Source organism: Poromitra crassiceps, assembly GCF_964638095.1.
Source record: "Poromitra crassiceps genome assembly, chromosome: 1".
NCBI classification, from domain to species: Eukaryota; Metazoa; Chordata; class Actinopteri; order Beryciformes; family Melamphaidae; genus Poromitra; species Poromitra crassiceps.
The window spans coordinates 12,586,749-12,609,272 of record NC_139623.1 but is presented as its reverse complement, the minus strand read 5'-3'; the positions used below and the strand labels follow the sequence as shown (position 1 = coordinate 12,609,272).

Below are 22,524 nucleotides of genomic sequence, written 5' to 3'. Positions count from 1 at the left end.
TCTGGACCTGGTTATCTGCTGTCTGGCCCTCTGCCCCCTAGGAAGGGGTGAGGCCTGGGCTGCTGATCTCTGTGGTGGGACTGGCCAAACACTCGCTGGACTTCAGGCTGGCCAGAGACTTGTAGCTGGTTACTGAGGTCAGGGAGCCACAAAGACCTCGAAGAGACGGAGTCTCCTCTTTACCTGAATGACACGGGGAACACGGTTCATGTTCATATCCATAACGGGTGGAGCTCTTCTCGTAAAGCACAGGGAACATTTTAAGCAACATTTTAACTAATAGATAATAGATAATCATGAGAACTTCCCAAGTTGATTACTTACAGGTGCATCTCAAAAGATTAGAATATCATGGGGGGGGGGGGGGGGGGGGGGGGATTTACTGTAATTGTATTCAAAAAGTGAAACTTTCATATATTCTAGATTCACACATAACGTTAAATATTTCAAGCCATTTTTTGTTTTAATTTAGATTATTATGGTTTACAGCTCATGAAAATCAAAAATCCAGTATCTCAAAATATTAGAATATTACATAGAACCATAAAAAAAAAGATTTATAATACAGAAATGTCAAACTAAAAGTATGTTCATTTATTCACTCAATACTTGGCTGCAGCTCCTTTTGCACAAATTACTGCATCAAATGAGTCATTATCTGTTTAAACAGGTGCTAATTTGCACACAGTTCCAGAACAGAAATCTGAACATTGGATAAAGCCAGGTTTAAAATTCTTGTTTCATTTTGTTGACATAATACAGCAAAAGGTTTTTACAAGGGTATTTTTTTTTAATCTTTTTTTTTTATCACTCCATAAATAAAATAAAAAAAAAAAAAAAAAAAAAAATCGCCATGTTTTTAGGAATATTTTTTTGATTCCTGTTCATGTCATATACTGTAAATCAGGCTATGAATGATATATGAGCAACCCCCAGTACCAGTACTGAAGTGGATATTTCTGGCTCAGAGTATGAGAAAAAACTCATTTGGAGAAAACAAATAAAATATAAATCAGGCTATGAATGATATATGAACAAACCCCTCTGTAAAACACAAATGAAAAAAAACATCAGAATATAGTTAGGAATAAAACTGGAAAGTTTGGTGTATGTAGTAAGTAAGTGCTACAGAAGTGTAGATTTCTGGCTCAGAGTATAAGAAAGAGAAACCCTTTTAATCTTTACCCTATTCAGCTGCCATGTCTCGCCTTAACTATATTTTTCCATACCTTTCCAAACCTTTTTGAGTAATTTTCAAGCTTTTCTTTCCCCAAACATTTGCAGTTTTGCCAGACATGTGTAGGGACCCAGACAGCAGTGCACGCCTGCAGAAAGAGACGTACCGTGGTGGGGCCAGTGTGCACTGGCTGGCCTTGACTCCAGGCTGAGTGTGTGTGACGGTTCTAGAGAAGTCTGAGAGAGGCTCATGTCAGTGGACAGCTGCTCCAGACTCTGGAAACTCTTTCTGCATAGAGAGGACAGAGGACAGTAAAGATCATGCACAACCAAACTAAACTTGGTAGCTGGGGGTGTCAACCTATCCACATACTGCTCCCACTGTCCTGTCCTCTTCCTGTACAGGAGTGTGTCCAAGGCAACAGCGTTCGCATCCAAAGCGTCAGGAGACGGCCACTGATTGGTCAGATGGGCTGTCAACTCCTGTCTGGACCGCAAATCATTGTTCTTAAGCACTGTCCTGAAGATGAGACAGACGAACAGAGACGGAGAGTTGACAGTTAACATCCCTTTATAGACCGAATAGTGAGTGTATACAGTCATGGCTCATTTCTTCTTGGATACACAAGGTAAGAAAAAAGTTGGAAGACCAGACCAAAAACATACACAAAAAACAAGAGTAACAAAGATCAAACAAAAAAGTCGGTCAACCACCTCCCATCTCCTCAGTCTACCACTCCTACAAACTACTCCCTGGTAGTCACAATATTACATGTACAGTATCTGTTTCCCTGTCCATAACTGTGCTGCTTTTAAATTATCTTTCTCAGATTCAATTAGGAAAAGCTCATCAAAGTGTGATTCCGGCCGGGTTGACTGCTGCTAAGAAGACGGCCGCAACTAGGTGGAAACCCCCACAAACACTATCTCGGCCGCAATGGGTGCTCACTATTATTAATGTTGCTCAAACGTTAATATCTCAAAAACTATACATCACATCGCTTATATATATATATAAAGGCCTTTCGCTGTGTCCTGAATGTCAAACTCACAGCTGGATCTGCTGCAATGTGCTCTCCACCCAATCATCTGCAATCTCACACAAACCCAAAAACACGCACAGAGAACAGAATGAACTCACAGTTGGTCCTGCAGCTCCAGTATGATGTATTCAAGCTGTTCCTTCTCCAGTGTGTGGGAGAGGTGTGTATCTGCCAGGCTCTGTTGAAGAGCTTTGTTATGAGATGCAGCCTCTGACAGCTGGGCTTCTCGCAGACGAACCAGCTCCTCCAGGTAACCCTGACGCATACATACATACAAACACACACTCACCCGTTGGTTTGGTGCCGCGAAGGGATCGCTTTGCTTTCACCTTATTTTCGGCATCTGAATTCATACTTTTTGTTCAAAGCAAAATAATAAAGTAGAAAGAAGAGACTTTATGGTAGTTTCATCATAATAGATAAATGTCAATGTCTGCGTCAAGACAACACGACCCTTCACAGAACACACTCATTCTGACATTTGACAACTCAAGCCCCTAATTACTGTTCAGACATCATGGGGAAAGGAAAGGACATATGTCACCTCTGTCACTCACTGCAATCATTTATCTCACTGTCACACTCTCATGAAACACACACCTTCTGCTCCAGTGCCATGCGATACTTCTGCTCAAGGCGTTTGCACTTGCTAACCAAGCTGCTCTGCTCAGTGAAGATGGAGGCAGCGGTGGCCATTTTGTCAGGGGTGCTGTTCTCGCTGCCGCTGCTCCCCAGCGTGCGCATCTCCTCCTCGTCGCTGCTGATGCTGTCTGCACTGCACAGGGAATGAGGGCAGAGAGGGAGAGACCTCAGATGAGCACAGAGAGCATATTGGCACTTGGCAGACATGATGTTATGTAAAGTGATGGTGAACTGTGTTAGGGAGACATGATGTTATGTAAAGTGATGGTGAACTGTGTTAGGGAGACATGATGTTGTGTAAAGTGATGGTGAAGTGTGTTAGGGAGCTCATGATGTTGTGTAAAGTGATGATGAACTGTGTTAGGGAGACATGATGTTGTGTAAAGTGATGGTGAACTGTGTTAGGGAGCTCATGATGTTGTGTAAAGTGATGGTGAACTGTGTTAGGGAGCTCATGATGTTGTGTAAAGTGATGGTGAACTGTGTTAGGGACACATGATGTTGTGTAAAGTGATGATGAACTGTGTTAGGGAGCTCATGATGTTGTGTAAAGTGATGGTGAACTGTGTTAGGGACACATGATGTTGTGTAAAGTGATGGTGAACTGTGTTAGGGAGACATGATGTTGTGTAAAGTGATGGTGAACTGTGTTAGGGAGACATGATGTTATGTAAAGTGATGATGAACTGTGTTAGGGAGACATGATGTTATGTAAAGTGATGGTGAACTGTGTTAGGGAGACATGATGTTGTGTAAAGTGATGATGAACTGTGTTAGGGAGACATGATGTTATGTAAAGTGATGATGAACTGTGTTAGGGAGACATGATGTTATGTAAAGTGATGATGAACTGTGTTAGGGAGACATGATGTTATGTAAAGTGATGATGAACTGTGTTAGGGAGACATGATGTTGTGTAAAGTGATGATGAACTGTGTTAGGGAGACATGATGTTATGTAAAGTGATGATGAACTGTGTTAGGGAGACATGATGTTATGTAAAGTGATGGTGAACTGTGTTAGGGAGACATGATGTTATGTAAAGTGATGGTGAACTGTGTTAGGGAGACATGATGTTATGTAAAGTGATGGTGAACTGTGTTAGGGAGACATGATGTTATGTAAAGTGATGATGAACTGTGTTAGGGAGACATGATGTTATGTAAAGTGATGATGAACTGTGTTAGGGAGACATGATGTTATGTAAAGTGATGATGAACTGTGTTAGGGAGACATGATGTTGTGTAAAGTGATGGTGAACTGTGTTAGGGAGACATGATGTTGTGTAAAGTGATGGTGAACTGTGTTAGGGAGCTCATGATGTTGTGTAAAGTGATGATGAACTGTGTTAGGGAGACATGATGTTGTGTAAAGTGATGATGAACTGTGTTAGGGAGACATGATGTTATGTAAAGTGATGATGAACTGTGTTAGGGAGACATGATGTTATGTAAAGTGATGGTGAACTGTGTTAGGGACACATGATGTTGTGTAAAGTGATGGTGAACTGTGTTAGGGAGACATGATGTTGTGTAAAGTGATGGTGAACTGTGTTAGGGAGCTCATGATGTTGTGTAAAGTGATGATGAACTGTGTTAGGGAGCTCATGATGTTGTGTAAAGTGATGATGAACTGTGTTAGGGAGCTCATGATGTTGTGTAAAGTGATGATGAACTGTGTTAGGGAGACATGATGTTGTGTAAAGTGATGATGAACTGTGTTAGGGAGCTCATGCTGTTGTGTAAAGTGATGATGAACTGTGTTAGGGAGCTCATGATGTTGTGTAAAGTGATGATGAACTGTGTTAGGGAGACATGATGTTGTGTAAAGTGATGGTGAACTGTGTTAGGGACACATGATGTTATGTAAAGTGATGATGAACTGTGTTAGGGACACATGATGTTATGTAAAGTGATGATGAACTGTGTTAGGGAGACATGATGTTGTGTAAAGTGATGATGAACTGTGTTAGGGACACATGATGTTATGTAAAGTGATGATTAACTGTGTTAGGGACACATGATGTTGTGTAAAGTGATGATGAACTGTGTTAGGGAGACATGATGTTATGTAAAGTGATGATGAACTGTGTTAGGGAGCTCATGATGTTATGTAAAGTGATGATGAACTGTGTTAGGGACACATGATGTTGAGTAAAGTGATGATGAACTGTGTTAGGGAGCTCATGATGTTGTGTAAAGTGATGATGAACTGTGTTAGGGACACATGATGTTGTGTAAAGTGATGATGACCTGTGTTAGGGAGCTCATGATGTTGTGTAAAGTGATGGTGAACTGTGTTAGGGAGCTCATGATGTTGTGTAAAGTGATGATGAAGTGTGTTAGGGAGCTCATGATGTTATGTAAAGTGATGGTGAACTGTGTTAGGGAGCTCATGATGTTGTGTAAAGTGATGATGAACTGTGTTAGGGAGCTCATGATGTTATGTAAAGTGATGGTGAACTGTGTTAGGGACACATGATGTTGTGTAAAGTGATGATGAAGTGTGTTAGGGAGACATGATGTTGTGTAAAGTGATGATGAACTGTGTTAGGGACACATGATGTTGTGTAAAGTGATGATGAAGTGTGTTAGGGAGCTCATGATGTTGTGTAAAGTGATGATGAACTGTGTTAGGGAGCTCATGATGTTGTGTAAAGTGATGATGAACTGTGTTAGGGAGCTCATGATGTTATGTAAAGTGATGGTGAACTGTGTTAGGGACACATGATGTTGTGTAAAGTGATGATGAACTGTGTTAGGGAGCTCATGATGTTGTGTAAAGTGATGGTGAACTGTGTTAGGGACACATGATGTTGTGTAAAGTGATGATGAAGTGTGTTAGGGAGACATGATGTTGTGTAAAGTGATGGTGAACTGTGTTAGGGACACATGATGTTGTGTAAAGTGATGATGAACTGTGTTAGGGAGCTCATGATGTTATGTAAAGTGATGATGAACTGTGTTAGGGAGCTCATGATGTTATGTAAAGTGATGATGAACTGTGTTAGGGAGACATGATATTGTGTAAAGTGATGATTAACTGTGTTAGGGAGCTCATGATGTTATGTAAAGTGATGATGAACTGTGTTAGGGACACATGATGTTGTGTAAAGTGATGATGAACTGTGTTAGGGAGACATGATATTGTGTAAAGTGATGATGAACTGTGTTAGGGAGCTCATGATGTTGTGTAAAGTGATGGTGAACTGTGTTAGGGACACATGATGTTATGTAAAGTGATGATGAACTGTGTTAGGGAGACATGATGTTGTGTAAAGTGATGGTGAACTGTGTTAGGGACACATGATGTTGTGTAAAGTGATGATGAACTGTGTTAGGGAGCTCATGATGTTATGTAAAGTGATGATGAACTGTGTTAGGGACACATGATGTTGTGTAAAGTGATGATGAAGTGTGTTAGGGAGCTCATGAGGCGTCACGTACTTCTGAGTGAACTTCAGGTATGGCGTGTAGTCGATCACAGCGGGCCAGCTGCCGTCCAGACCCTCGCCTTTCAGACAGAAGCTAAAGATAGAGAGCGAGAACACACTGATGGCATGGATGGAAGATCAAACCTCAGTTATTCCCTGTATTATATGACTGTGTGAGACACATTCAATCACAGGTATAATGACAGGAAAGGGGGGTCTGATGAGGTTTCATTTTGTCCTGAACCCCCAGTTTTATTCCATCAAGAATGACCGTATCAATGATGTGACCTCAACTAACCATTGGTCAAGCTTTTCTTTTTTCATTTCTTTTTCCAAGGCCCTTTGTGATTTCATTTTGGTTTGAAGCACCAGATCAGTAATTTGAGCCACACCACACAGCAGCGTTTACTATCAGTTTATAGTTTAAGAAATTATTATTTTGTTTAAGAAGTATTGTAAACACAATAATCTGGTATATTATGGTGGATATTGTTATTTGAATAAAGAAGTGCAGATGCTGACATATTATCCCACGGGCAATCTCTGGGCACCTCTACTAATATTAAAGCCTCAACCTCACAATCAGCACAATAGTGGGGCGATCATCACGGTTTTGATGACTCCCTGCAAACGCATTTAATCCAGAGAAAACTCCATACGGACAGAGCAGCAGAGAGAAACCAGGACTGAGGTCTAGTAGAAACAGCAGAGCAGGTTTGTACCTGAAGTCGATGGTGTTGAGCCCAATGAGCGTGTCTGCCAACAGCCCCGCCTCCTCTCCCAGCATGATTGCTCCCTCCTCATAGAACCTCCTGCAGCCAACACATGTAAACACATTATTAGTCCCGCCTCCTCTCCCTGCATGATCGCTCCATCCTCATAGAACCTCCTGCAGCCAACACATGTAAACACATTATTAGTCCCGCCTCCTCCCCCAGCATGATCGCTCCATCCTCATAGAACCTCCTGCAGCCAACACATGTAAACACATTATTAGTCCTGCCTCCTCTCCCAGCATGATCGCTCCATCCTCATAGAACCTCCTGCAGCCAATACATGTAAACACATTATTAATCCTGTTTACTCTCCCAGCATAATCGCTCCATCCTCATAGAACCTCCTGCAGCCAACACATGTAAACACATTATTAGTCCTGCCTCCTCTCCCTGCATGATCGCTCCATCCTCATAGAACCTCCTGCAACCAAGACATGTAAACACATTATTAGTCCTGCCTCCTCTCCCTGCATGATCGCTCCATCCTCATAGAACCTCCTGCAGCCAACACATGTAAACACATTATTAGTCCCGCCTCCTCTCCCTGCATGATCGCTCCATCCTCATAGAACCTCCTGCAGCCAACACATGTAAACACATTAGTCCTGTCTCCTCTCCCTGCATGATCGCTCCATCCTCATAGAACCTCCTGCAGCCAACACATGTAAACACATTATTAGTCCTGCCTCCTCTCCCTGCATGATCGCGCCATCCTCATAGAACCTCCTGCAGCCAACACATGTAAACACATTATTAGTCCTGCCTCCTCTCCCTGCATGATCGCTCCATCCTCTTAGAACCTCCTGCAGCCAACACATGTAAACACATTATTAGTCCTGCCTCCTCTCCCTGCATGATCGCTCCATCCTCATAGAACCTCCTGCAGCCAACACATGTAAACACATTATTAGTCCTGCCTCCTCTCCCTGCATGATCGCTCCATCCTCATAGAACCTCCTGCAGCCAACACATGTAAACACATTATTAGTCCTGCCTCCTCTCCCTGCATGATCGCTCCATCCTCTTAGAACCTCCTGCAGCCAACACATGTAAACACATTATTAATCCTGTTTACTCTCCCTGCATGATCGCTCCATCCTCATAGAACCTCCTGCAGCCAACACATGTAAACACATTATTAGTCCTGCCTCCTCTCCCAGCATGATCGCTCCATCCTCATAGAACCTCCTGCAGCCAACACATGTAAACACATTATTAGTCCCGTCTCCTCTCCCTGCATGATCGCTCCATCCTCATAGAACCTACTGCAGCCAATACATGTAAACACATTATTAGTCCTGTCTCCTCTCCCAGCATGATCGCTCCATCCTCATAGAACCTCCTGCAGCCAACACATGTAAACACATTATTAGTCCCGCCTCCTCCCCCAGCATGATCGCTCCATCCTCATAGAACCTCCTGCAGCCAACACATGTAAACACATTATTAGTCCCGTCTCCTCTCCCTGCATGATCGCTCCATCCTCATAGAACCTACTGCAGCCAATACATGTAAACACATTATTAGTCCTGTCTCCTCTCCCAGCATGATCGCTCCATCCTCATAGAACCTCCTGCAGCCAACACATGTAAACACATTATTAGTCCCGTCTCCTCTCCCTGCATGATCGCTCCATCCTCATAGAACCTACTGCAGCCAATACATGTAAACACATTATTAGTCCTGTCTCCTCTCCCAGCATGATCGCTCCATCCTCATAGAACCTCCTGCAGCCAACACATGTAAACACATTATTAGTCCCGTCTCCTCTCCCTGCATGATCGCTCCATCCTCATAGAACCTACTGCAGCCAATACATGTAAACACATTATTAGTCCCGCCTCCTCCCCCAGCATGATCACTCCATCCTCATAGAACCTCCTGCAGCCAACACATGTAAACACATTATTAGTCCCGCCTCCTCCCCCAGCATGATCGCTCCATCCTCATAGAACCTCCTGGTATAAGTTCTAAACTAGCGGTGTACAGTACCACTGACTACACTGAAGTGAAAGCGACCCTTCAGAACCCACAGTTGCTTTGATCAAACTTATGTATTGGGTTGAATTCAAGATTCAAGATTCAAGATTCAAGATTTTTATTGTCACTCCGTAGTACAAGTATCACATGTGAAATTCTTGTGTTGTGGACTCCGTTTACAACATAGTACAAAAAAAATAACAGGGCATATGAGTGCAGGAAAACAACAAGAGACACAACAAGCAATAAGGCAGTAAAGTGATAAGACAAGTCAAAGACAGTGGCATATTCACTGCACATAGGTGCACATGGCATGTACATACTTTAAACATACTTAAACATAGTTGACGTTCTGTTTGCACAGGTGCAAATACCATATACCTAATTAAACATACAATTAAACATTAGACATACGTAATGGTAGCAGCTACAGTACGGTACAGTACAGCTACTACACTATTTGTGTATGTTAAGGAGTCTCGTGGCCTGCGGGAAGAAACTGTCCCTTAAGCGATTTGTGCGTGCTTTTGGGACCCTGTATCTCCTCCATGAGGGTAACAGGGAGAACAGACTGTTGTGGGGGTGGTTTGTGTCTTTGATGATCTTCAGGGACCTCCTGAGGCACCGCTGATTATACAGTTCCTGCAGTTCTGGCAGCTCACATCCTGTTACGTGCTGGGCCGCGCGCCTCACTCTTCTTAGCGCCCTGCGGTCCATGGTGGTACAGTTCCCGTACCAGGTGGTGAAGCAGCCAGTCAGCAGGCTTTCAATGGTGCCTCTGTAGAAGTCCCTAAGGATTTCTGGCCTTAGCCCAAATTTCTTCAGGCGCCTGAGTCCGTGTAGTCGCTGTTGGGCCTTTTTGACAACAGTGGCGGTGTGGCCGGCCCATGTCAGGTCCCGGTGGATGTTGACTCCCAGGTACTTGAAGCTGTCCACCCTTTCCACCACTGTGCCATTGATGGTGATTGGGGGGTGTGCGCCCCCCCCCCTCCTGTAGTCTACAATGATCTCCTTGGTCTTGGAGACGTTCAGAGAGAGGTGGTTGTCCTGGCACCATTGTCCCAGGGCCCCCACCTCCTCTCTGTAGGCCAGTGATACTCAACTGGCGGCCCGCGGGCCGCATGTGGCGATGGAATTGCAAAAAAAAAAAAAAATTTTTTTTACAGTGCACCTGAACGCAACATGCAAGATACCCGCTGAATAAGTGTCTAAATGTTCATGTAATTCTGGCCAATACTCACACTTCTGTTATAGCATTTCAGTCTGGAATATGGAATATCTTTCAATAATCTATGATTTAGCTGCTAAATTGTCAAATACCGCCGTCTGCTCGCTACCCTGGCACTTATGGATGTACTTAACCTAAGTAACTATCCAGTGTGCACAACATTGTCAGACTAAACTCCGTCTGACACCTACAATCCGCTACAGAAAAATGTATATTGATTGTTTATAACTGGCCCCTGGCCTTCTATCATTTCACGAAAGTGGCCCCCGGGCAAAGCAAGTTGATTATCCCTGCTGTAGGCCATCTTGTCGCTCTTGGAGATCAGCCCCACGACCGCTGTGTCGTCTGCAAACTTCACGATGGTGTTTGAAGATTGAGTCGCCACGTAGTCGTGGGTGTAGAAGTCGTACCAGAAGGGGCTGGAGATGCACCCCTGGGGCGCTCCTATGCTGATGGTCAGTGGGGAGCAGGTGAGGTTGCCCACTCTCACCACCTGGCGGCGGTCTGTCAGGAAGTCCAGGATCCAGTCACACATTGCTGTGTTTAGTCCCAGATCCTTGAGCTTGCTTACCAGCCTGGAGGGTACTATGGTGTTGAATGCTGAGCTGTAGTCCACGAACAGCATTCTCACATAGGTGTCCTTCCCCTCCAGGTGGGAGAGGGCGGTGTTGAGCACGTGTGCTACTGCATCCGCTGTGCTCCTGTTGGGGCGGTATGCAAATTGTAGCGGGTCGCGGTCCGGGGGGAGTGTGGGGCGGATCTGTGATATAACCAGCTTTTCGAAGCACTTGCTGGCTATGGGCGTGAGGGCTATTGGGCGCCAGTCGTTGAGGCTGGTCACTTTCTGCTGTTTGGGAATGGGGATGATTGTCGCTGCTTCAATGAGGGGGATGAGGGGAAATTGTGTGTGTATGAAAGCCGCAACAAGACCTGGTGGTTTTGAAGTCCCTCAGCGCGGAAGAGATGTATTCTGACAGTCTTTTCTCCATCAGCACCACCCTGACCCACGCCCTGCCCTACAGACACAAAGAACAGAGAGCGAGAGATACACTCAGCCGATATAATTTAGCTAAATAGACAACTAGTAAGAGTCTACATGGACATTATCCCACGGACACACACACACACACCCTTATACTGTATACAGGACTTAAGGACTTACTGAACATTTTACATGGACTTACAGTATAACATGGAACCCACTGTCACTTTAAAGCTATTTTACTTTACACTTTATAATTTACTACAGAGCGCTCCTTTCTAGCCTACCGTGCCTTGCCGTCGTCCTCCTTCCCGTCCTCCTCCTCATCACTAATTTCTACCGTCCCTTATTATTTCATGGCAGCACATCGACAGCAGCGCTGTTCTCTGTTCCTTCTTTGTTAAACTCTTTGTCTGGTCCAGAGTGGAAACACCAGCAACAGTTGCTGCCATGACAGTTTCCTACATTTCCGAAAAAACCTTGTAGAGTTTTAGAGTCCCTCGTTGGTTTATCCTCGAGGGGGCTCGGAGACGCATCGCCTGGCCTCGCCCGCTATGTGGGCTCACACACGCACACTGCCTCGCCCGCATCGCGGACTCAACTGGCAGTTAAGGAATTGTGCATCGCCACCCCACGCTATTCCCTCTCCAATTATAGTATGGTAAGATATAAATTACCAGGAAACAACCTCCTTAGATATCTGCAAATAAGAGACTATGTAAGAAAACACATACAAAACTTGTATAGTTGTAAACTTGTAAAGTCTCGATGTATGTCTTCGACTCCCGTCATGCTCAGTAAAAGCTCTATCGTACATATATGACACTTTACAGTCTCTTAACCCAGTTGATTCCACTCATATAAAAACAAAGTGGGAGGAGGAAATGGGCACTGAGATTTCGGACAGTCTATGGGAGGGAGGTGTGGAGCACATCCATCAATGCTCTAATAATGAAAGACACCGTTTAATTCAATTTAAAATTTTGCACCGTCTTCATTACTCCAAGGAGAGATTACATAAAATATATCCTGATATGTCCCCGACATGTGACAGATGCCTCTCAGCAGACGATACACTGCTACATAGTTTTGTTGATTGTCCCAAAGTTCAGGCTTATTGGGTCAATGTTTTCAAATCATTATCTGAAATACTACAAATCCAGCTAGAACCAGGCCCATTTATTGTTATTCTAGGAGTGTCTGATGATACTATGAAACGCCCAGCAATGCTTCCTATCCTATAGTCTCATCACTGCAAGGAGATTGCTTCTCATGCACTGGAAAAAAAAGGAAGCCCCTACCACAAAGATGTGGCTTAACGACCTTACGAACACACTCCACTTAGAAAGAATAAGGTACACTCTTATGGACAAACTTCCATATTTTGATAAGGTGTGGTCACCTCTAATTCAGTATCTTGCACTTGCAAAATAAAATTGGCACTTTTCTCTCAATATCAACAAAATGACCTTTTGACAATAGAATAGGGTGGGGTTAGGGGAGAGTCAGAAATAGAACTGAGAAACTAAGTTAATGGAGAGCTTTTTCTTTTCTTTTCTCTTTCTTTTCTTTCTTTTTCTTTAATGTTTTGTATCTGTATGTATGTGTACATGTTCAAAAAAAAAAAAAAAAAAAGCATTTCATGGTCGAACCTATATCTGTACAAGTGGAATAGAATATACTGTATGTACATATAGTATATAATGTATATTGTCATGCTCAAATAAAACATATTTGAAATAGTATGGTAAGATCATTTGAATCTTTCTGTCTGCTCCATATTTTGCTATTGCTGCGCTGCATACTGCACAAACACAATTTCCTCGTTTATAGCATGTTTACTCAATACTCACTATGGCTATTCAAATAATCTTGAATCTATTCTGCACAGGACAATAATAAGCTGAAGTCCAGTATCAAAGTACCTGATGGAATCTCTGAAACCACAACAAGACTGTTAGGCTAGGTTCACACAGCAAACCTTAGTGCTTGAATCTGACTTGTTGCTCACATCTGATTTTTTTGTGTGGCTGTTCACACAGACATTTTAAAAGTGGCCCATATCAGACTCCAGTGTGAACAGGTCGTGGACCTGAAGTGACCCGAATGTGCAGAAGAACAACAATAACGTCACACGCAGCACACGGCTGTTCTACGTAAACCTGGAAGAAGACAGCAGTAAACATGGCGGTAGCTGACGATGTTGTTTCATCTGTTGTTTACGGTTTAATTTACAAGTTATTGTGCAGTGGAAGCCAGCGAATACGGGTGCAGATGATAGTGAGGAGGAGGAGAAAGAGAGCCAACATTTTAATGATCGCTTTCTGTGGAGCAATAGCTCCTAATTCTTGCTAATACTTATAAGGTCTAAAACCTCACTGTCCCTCCACTGAGCTCCCTCGCAGCTGTCCTCCATGTTTGTAATCACAATCTGCCCGCTTGGCCCTCCCTCCTTCCACCAGCGCAGAATAGTGACGAAGGTCGCTCTGGAATGACGTAAAAGTCACATTGAAACGTTAAGTCTGATATGGGCCAGATGTCTGTTCACACTGAAGTCACATTCCAAAACATCAGATTCGAATCTGATGTTTTTCCACATTTGAAAGTAGCCCAGGTCGTCTTTAAAAAAGTCACTTTCAATGTGACTTGTACTGTTCACACAGTCAGGAAAAAGACTGACCTGAGTCACTTAGGTGGGAAAAGATTCGATTCAAGCACTAAGGATGGCTGTGTGAACGTAGCCTTACTCACTCAAGTCCCATACAGTAGAAACCATGTGAAACCTGTCCTGGTACTTTCATTACAGGACAAATCAGCGTGACATCACAATCCCCCAGAAATGCGGAAGCCCGCAGCAGTTAACTATATGAGTTGTGCCAAACAAACGTTAATATCTCAAAAACTAAACTATACATCACATCGTTTATATTTTGACATTCTGAGTGAGAGCAGAAGTAGCTCAAGAGTTTGATGTATATTATGCATGTCATGTTAAAGTTGTGTGAACTGTCGCAGTTTTTTAAATGTAAACAACATAGCCGGGGCTAGAGTGAGCCACTCAAGGCTGGCTCCATAGGGTCCAATTGCCATTTCCCCCACTGATGCCGTTTGTTTACCAAAATGCTGCTCGGCTGATCCCTCGTATTAATCTTGGATTAAAAGCTTGCATCGACATTTATGTTACATTTCTGGAAGTCCATTGAAAAGTCAAACGTACAGTATAAGCTGCTGCTGGTTGTCAGACTGAAGATAAGACTGCTTTTTGCGATTCCCAAAAGTTCTACTTTTTATTCTTAATATTTTGGGCTGTGTCTCCCATTTGTTCATTTCTAAAAGGGATAATACAAAGTACAAACTAAGCTGAAGCCATGCCCATGAATGCCTGGGTCTGTGTGTACTGTAAGTGTATCAAATACTGAGTCAAGGATGGAGGAATGTGTACACTATGTAATCATGTTGCCATTACCTTTCATTTTTTGGTCAAATCAAAGAAAGATCTGCATATTTTTCTCTCCCCTCTGCTGCAGAATAAGTCTGATGGGCTAAGCCAAGACCCCATGGATGGTTTGGGCCCGTCGTGCACCCGCCCATACTCACCTTGGCTCTAGATGATCGCACATTCTCCATGCTTTCGATGCTTCGGATACAGCTGTGTGCGACTTTACTGGAGGCCACTCTCATGTAATCCCAGAAACTGCGAGGACTCTCGTAGCCAAACCACGTTGTCTGACCTGCGGGAAGAAGACGGAGGCAGAGACTCAGCATGAACCTACATTTAGGGTTGGGTACCGAAACCCGGTACCACTACGGTACTGGTACCTTTACAACCGTACTTACCAGACCAAATTGCTGAGTGAAATATCTCTGCCCTCTGGTGCTCCGAAACCGGCACCGCACACACCTTCACTAACATTTTTGTTTGGAGCGCGGCGCTTGAAATGCTCTTTAAAAAAACAGCTTTAAACGGTCTTTAAATTTGAAAAAGTATTGCTTCAGGCACCATTTAAGCACCGGTACCGTTTAAAAAGTACCGTTTTAGCACCGGTATCCGAAAAATACAAAATGATACCCATCCCTACCCCCAGTATGTGTGAGCATGAATTCATGTTCATTCTGTATAGCTGCACTCACTGGCTAACTTCACATTAGTGTGAAGTTAGCACGTAAGTGGCAGAGACAGACAACTGCTTGAATATTTGAAAGTTTGATTATCCAGAAATCATGTTAATGTGATGTTAGTCTTGCTGGCCAGCCTCCTCTCCCTTCCGTCCGAGGAGTCTGGTGCCGCAGGTCTCCATAGTGGGATTGCGATGGGCGGCGCTTAGCGGCAGTGCCCTTGGAAAATAGTTTCCAACAATCCAACTTGACGTTTTGAGCGTGTAGCAACGAGCTAGCGTGTAGGTTTCTGCTGTTAGCTTGCTAGCTAGTTAGCATTGTTGTTTTCACTGAGGCGGCAGGGCACTATTTACAGCGACACACAGGGAGGAGGGAGCGGAGGCCGCTCTGATTGACATGGTCGGAGCCAATGACAGAGTTTGTAATAAGCCGGGAGCGGACATCCGGCAACGACTGAAACAGTCGCTCCAATGGGAGAGCAGCTGTAGAGCAGGGGAGGGTTTATCCCTGTTGCCTGTTTCCGTGGCACCAGACTCCTCGGACAGAAGGGAGAGGACAGCAGGCTGACCAGCGAGACTAATGTGATGTAAACTGCGCACTCCTGGGACCAAAATTTCTGGGTGGAAAGAAATATTTCATAGCAGGCTCAGCCATTGTCGGTGAGTCCAGCTTTCTCTCGATGGAGCGCTCGCTCCCTCACTGCTGTTTCGAAGACAGTTTTGTATTTTGCTCTTTAATTTTTAATTGAATTCTTCCTGTGTGCTGAGATTTTCTGGCGGGTCCTGAACCACACCTGAAATTAATTTTGGCAAATTCTGCAAATCTTCACTAGCAGCCCCAATTTAGGTTTTTAGACTGATGAGACAGGTAGATTTTTACATACAAGTTTTGTCTACAGGGTAGTGCAGCGGTAGATTGCCTGCCTACCAACATGAGGGTTGCAGGTTCGAGCCCCCGTGTTATCTCCGGCTTGGTCGGGCATCCATACAGGAACAATTGGCTGTATCTGCGGGTGGGAAGCCAGAGGGTATGTGTCTGGTCGCTGCACTAGTGCCACCTATGGTTGGTCAGGGTGCCTGTTCGTGCCTGTTCAGGCGGGAGGGGAACTGGGGGAAGGTGGTGTGATCCTCCCACATGCTATGCCCTGCCGGTGAAACTCCTCGCTGTCAGGTGAAAAGAAGTGGCTGGTGACTGCACACGTAACAGAGGAAGCATGGGCTAGTGGTCTCCCCAGAGGGGGTGGAGCAACGACCGGGACAGCAGGGAGAATTGTCCCAAGTACAATTGGGGAGAAAAAAGGGAGAAAATTCAGGGGGGGGGGGGGAAATCATAAAAATAAAAATAAATCTTGCCTACTAAAGCTTTAATGTTGCATCATGTATGGGTTGGTGCGTTCGTTTGCCTGTGTTGAGGTGAATGTAGCTGCGCATCTGTGTGTGTGTGGGGGGGGGGTGCTTGTATGTTTCTACCTTTGAGTCGGTGGCTGAGGATATGCTCCAGGATGGAAACAAAGTTAGTGAACTCTGGAGCCGAGTCATCTATCGTCTCAAAACAGGAGCGGTCAAGCAGAGTCTTCACTGAAAACCTGGACACAAGAAAAAATGTATCTAGTTAGGGAAAATATCTGGAGAACATTCACTTAATCATTTAACCTTTAGCTTAAATGCATCAGAGGTTGTATATCCAATTCACTTTTCTGCACTGCCATCTAAGTTTCCATGATGAACACTACCCCCCTTGTCACGGCATCATGCCAGTGAGTCAGAGTGAGTCACACAGACCTGGAAGCAGTAGGGGACGGACACACACACACACACACACACACACACACACACACACACACACACACACACACACACACACACAGCACACACACACACACACACACACACTGCCAGGGATGCTTATTTCACTTCATCTTGTTTTCTAACAGACATTTGTGATCAATTTACATTGGACCAAAATAATCTGACAAACATTGTGTGTTCATTTTATTGCTCAGTGTCGCCAATTAACAGGCAAGGAAATGAAGACATCAGGCGTCTAACGTAATGAGGCTTTTTATGAACCTTCTGGGATTAAAACAGAGTTGACTTGTGCAGCCCACCATGACAGTCATGTGCACCGCCTCTGCCTAATCTGGCTTTAGTCAATTAAGCAGCAAAAAACTAGGCAGCATGATGGAGAGTTAAGTGTGTGTGTGTGTGTGTGTGTGTGTGTGTGTGTGTGTGTGTGTGTGTGTGTGTGTGTGTGTGCATGCGTGCGTGTGTGTGTGTGTATGTGTGTGTGCATGCGTGCGTGTGTGGCTCTGAATATGCTCTGCAAATTGTGCCAAACTGTGTGTAGCCGTCTAAGTAAACAGCGAAGTAGTTTGACTTCAGTATCTCACACACATGCACGCACAGGTGTTGCTTAGCAGCAACGTGACCACAGGGCATGTGCTTCCTGTTAAAAGAGGTAAAAACACGAATTTCAGCTTTTTCCATGAGGGAGAACCGTCTTGATGAAGGTAAACACACAGTGTGGACCACCTGTCAGATGAACCGTTCTCAATGAAGATAAACACACACACACAGTGTGGACCACCTGTCAGATGAACCGTTCTCAATGAAGATAAACACACACACACAGTGTGGACCACCTGTCAGATGAACCGTTCTCAATGAAGATAAACACACACACACAGTGTGGACCACCTGTCAGATGAACCGTTCTCAATGAAGATAAACACACACACACAGTGTGGACCACCTGTCAGATGAGGGAGAAGCATCTTGATGAAGGTAAACACAGTGTGGATCACCCGTCAGATGCTTTTAAGATAGCTCTGTTTCTAAGAAGCCATTCATTCAGACTTTCCTCTCTTCAAACATGCACACACCCTTAAAACCTAGTCACATGCAACACAGGAAAACCCAAATCCTCACAGAAACAAAAAGGGGGGTGGGGTGGGCGTGTATACTTTTGACAACCTACTTCAGATGAAACCACACCCCGAACTCATTTGATTGGTCGCCACAACTGCTTCTTCCTGAAAATGTGTGACAAGTAAAAAAGATGTGGTTAAGATTATAGGGTTAGGGTTTTCTTATTTAAGCACGACCATACCCAAACACTAACCCTAACCAAATTGTTGTACTTGCCTAACCCAAATTTTTGAAAACAAGAAAAATGCTTGTTAAAAATGTGTGTGGTTTGACCGGGAATCGAACCCCAGGCATCAGATTGGAAGGCAAGCACCTTACGCATTAAGCCACGAGCTGAAGTACAACCTGAGCTGAACTTTTCCCGCCGGCGACCACTAACCCTAATCTTAACCAATTTTGTTTACTTGACGCACGTTCAGGAAGAAGCAGTTGCGGCAACCAATCAAATGAGTTTGAGGCATGGTTTCATCTAAAGTATGTTGTCAAAGGTATACGCGCCACGCTCGGCGGCAGTATGGGGGCAGCACTATTTATATCCAGTAACATAAGTGTAATAACCAAGGTTGACCACAGGTGGCTCAGTGAGTTAAGAGAGATCAGGAGAGACTGCAGTAGAAGAAGTGTAACTCTGGATGTTGTGGTATGTAAATAAAGAAAGCTAGCTGTTCATAAGATAATGTTTCATCATTACAATTGGTGAACAACACAACTATGACTATAAGTTTCAGCTTCATCCTCCTCTCTCCTTTCCTCTTCTGATGGAGCACAGCTGCTGCCAAAATGGGTTATGAAATTACTTCCTAAATTCAATTTACTGCCACAGAATCTCTCTCTCCACAGTAAAGTACACAGAACAGAAGTACAGAAAATGCCTCACAACGGTGGTATTATGCTCTCTATAACCATAACCAAAAGAACATGAGACTAAACATCTAATGCGGTGGTTCTCAAACTTTTTCACATCAAGGACCCCTAAACTGACACAAATTAGACCACAGACCTCCATTTGATAAGATTTTAGCTTTTGAGACGTCCTTCCCACTCTCCTGGCCCTGTCCTGTAGGAGCCTGGTCTTGGGGTCGTTAGGCTCTCTCTCTCCCTCCTCACCGATGCACCTTTCTGTATTTCATGTAGTTGATGTTGTCTACTAATAAATTATTCTTTTAAATTTTACGTTGGTGTATGACTCCCCTCATTTGTTACTTCCTTGAGCTGGGTTGTAACATAATGAGGGCAGACATATGCCAAAGTAAAAGTTAAAACAATATAACTTATGAACTAAAACGAAGGGAAAATAACTAGACAGACAACACAAACAAATAGAACAAAAGGTACATCGGTGAGGAGGAAGGAAGAGAGACTGAAAGGTCTGAGAGAGACTGGTCGGTCATTACGACCCCAAATTTCTCAATCCCAACACGAGGGTCCTGCAAGATGGTGGGAGGGTCGTCGCACTTTTAGATGTTTATTACACAAAGTCATGAAACACATGACAAAAATAGTCATACAATCTGTCACTTTGTTACTTATGGTTGAAATTCTAGAGAAAATAAATTACCCTTTTTGCTGGGGACCCCCTGGAACCCCCTCAAGGACCCCTGGGTTTTTTTTTTCTGTTTTTTTCCTGCTCTCCCCAAAAATTCAATAAACCTTTATGGTACAGGTATATTATTACAATACAACAATACTAGTGTTGACAGTAATAGAAGATGCCAAATCATTCAAAACAACAAGCATTTTGCTTTTAGGAGTATTGTGCCAGCGTGCAGCGCTGTTCCAAAACGTGTCAACGTGTGTCGTTGCCTGGGAAACGCACATCCAATAATACAATACAATACTTTTCGCATCGCATCCCATAATAGTATGATGATACTTGGGATGCCATTGCAAACATAGATGTGAACAGGTTAGCTAAAAGTTTAGCGTCGCCAGCGAGGGCCCCCACCGTTGCGGTCGGGGTACGTTTCGAAATCCATCCAGGCCTGAAAATTCTTCTAGGGGAAACACTGCCTGGGGGTCCCCGGACCCCACTTTGAGGACCATTGATCTAATGGATATTAATGGGCAGTGTGTCACTGTATTGTATATTCTGTAGTGGTATTTAAGGATATTGCAAAAACAATCGCTCACTGGCCCACTCCACTTTTTCCTGTTCTTCTTTCACTACTTCACACTTTCTCCACTATTGATGCCCTCTTGTCATTTCTCTTTTCTCTCTCTCCCTTCTTCCACTTGTACAGGAACTAGCAAATCAGGGAGTTGATGGTTGTTTGGGAAGCAGAGAGAGAGAGAGAGAGAGAGAGAGAGAGAGAGAGAGAGAGAGAGAGAGAGAGAGAGAGAGAGAGAGAGAGAGAGAGCCGGCCGGGCAGCTGGTCAGCGAGGCGCACTTGTGTCTAATTACATCTGTGTGCTTCAGTTCAGCAGACTCATCCCTGCAAGGCTGAGCAGTGTTCCAGCACAGGTGCTGCATTTTCTTGCCTTTTCTTGTTTGGATTGTGGACTTATTATAAAGCTACACCTCCATGGTGTTTTCCTTTTCTCCTCCTCCTCCTCCTCCTCTTCAGTCTCAGATGAACCAGGCTGAATGTCATGAATATAAATGACATCTCCCAGCACACTGAGAGGACAGCAAATCAATAGAGAGCCAAAGTGGAACGTCACTTCCTGCTTCAGCACTGTACCAGAGATTTTCATCCGCCATTTATTTTCCCATAGACATTTCGTAAAATGCTTATAAAAAGAGTTTTACTTGTTCAAACAAAACGGTTCAGATATATTCAGAATCGGGAGAGACCATAGGACATTTCACTCGGACCAAAACTTAAAAAAACAACATTGAAAAAATATTTTCTTTAAATCTGCAAAAAAAAATATGTTTTGGTCCGAGTTAAATGTTATGTGGTCTCTATTGTTTCTAAATATATCTGAACAGTGTGGTTTGAACAAGGAAAACAATGTTTGTACGCATTTTACAAAATGTCTATGGGAAAATAAATGGGGGATGAAAATCTCTGGTACAGTGCTGAAGCAGGAAGTGATGTTCCACTTTGGCTCTCTATACTCACAACAGTCCTTTCCATTCCCCCGGACTAAAACACTGACATAATTATGGGTGACACCTGTGTGGACTATAGGTAGCCTATAGGCCAGGGCTATACAGGACGGACAAACCCTGTCTTTATTTGTCACAATGCACCAATGCATGCACATACACATTATACACATTTTACACACACACACACACACACACACACACACACTTAAAAGGTGCTGTGAAATTGCTCCATAGGCTGGCCAGGAGCGGTGGGCAGCTGCAGTGAAGAACATGGGGAATTTACTGTGGTGAATCAACCAAACTTCCATTAAGTCTCTCTATCTCTCTCTCAACTTATCATTCATGAATGCAACCCATATGATACTGAGTGGAAAATGAAATGTGATTGCATGAATCTTTAATTAAGGCTTGTGGATGCTGGTGTGTGTGTGTGTGTGTGTGTGTGTGTGTGTGTGTGTGTGTGTGTGTGTGTGTGTGTGTGTGTGTGTGTGTGTGTGTGTGTGATATAGGTAGGTAATCTACTTGGGATGCTCGTTAGAGAATAAACAGCATGCTGGAGAGAGATCATCATCACTACGTTAGACATCAGCTTCTGTTCCTCCAGAAATCAATTAACTGCTATTGGACCAGTGAGTCTTAGATTTCACAGATCAATGTGATGCAAAACAAATCGGGAATGTCTGAAGACAGTAGATGATATTTCAATGCAATTTATCCAGCAGGCATATAATAGATGCACTTTCCATTTAATTTGTATGCATTTCAATTAAATCATGTTTGCCTTAAGACGTTTTAATTGAGTGTGGCAGGGGTTTAGTTCAGCTAACCTCAAACAAAGGCAGTTAGGCTAACGTTGCGTGCGCAGTTTTGAAATGTTAACCAATCTCTGCCACTGCCATCAGAAATCACCCACCCAACGCTGCAGTGGCTCTTCATCCTCATTCATGTCTGTGAGACTGACACAGCCAGTGTGAATTCCCCACCTGCACACTGTGAGCAGGTTCCTCCTCTCCACAGCTCCGCTCCTGGTGGCTCCCCGCTTGCGGCTGAGATGCAGTCCGACGCCTAGCGAAGCCATCCCGGCTTGTTCCCGTGCGTGCAGCCGGTGCGGTGCGGTGCAGTCCGGTGGGGAATGCAGCCAGTGCGTGTGCAGTCCCCGGGCCGGG

General features: G+C 44.0%; 1 protein-coding gene across 1 annotated transcript; it reads right to left on the bottom strand.

The window, feature by feature from the left end:
* Nucleotides 1-37: 37 nt before the first annotated feature.
* Nucleotides 38-22,461, bottom strand: rundc3b (RUN domain containing 3b; the record flags this gene model as incomplete). Its single annotated transcript, XM_083632218.1, has 12 exons — nucleotides 22,342-22,461; nucleotides 16,846-16,961; nucleotides 14,858-14,991; nucleotides 11,209-11,294; nucleotides 7,205-7,260; nucleotides 7,017-7,050; nucleotides 6,308-6,388; nucleotides 2,820-2,994; nucleotides 2,318-2,475; nucleotides 1,550-1,696; nucleotides 1,344-1,465; nucleotides 38-183 (listed from the first exon to the last, which is right to left on the bottom strand). The coding sequence occupies exons 1-12, from the start codon at nucleotides 22,434-22,436 to the stop codon at nucleotides 38-40; spliced, it is 1,350 nt and encodes a 449-aa protein (XP_083488344.1). The 5' UTR covers nucleotides 22,437-22,461.
* Between the last annotated feature and the right edge of the window lie 63 nt (nucleotides 22,462-22,524).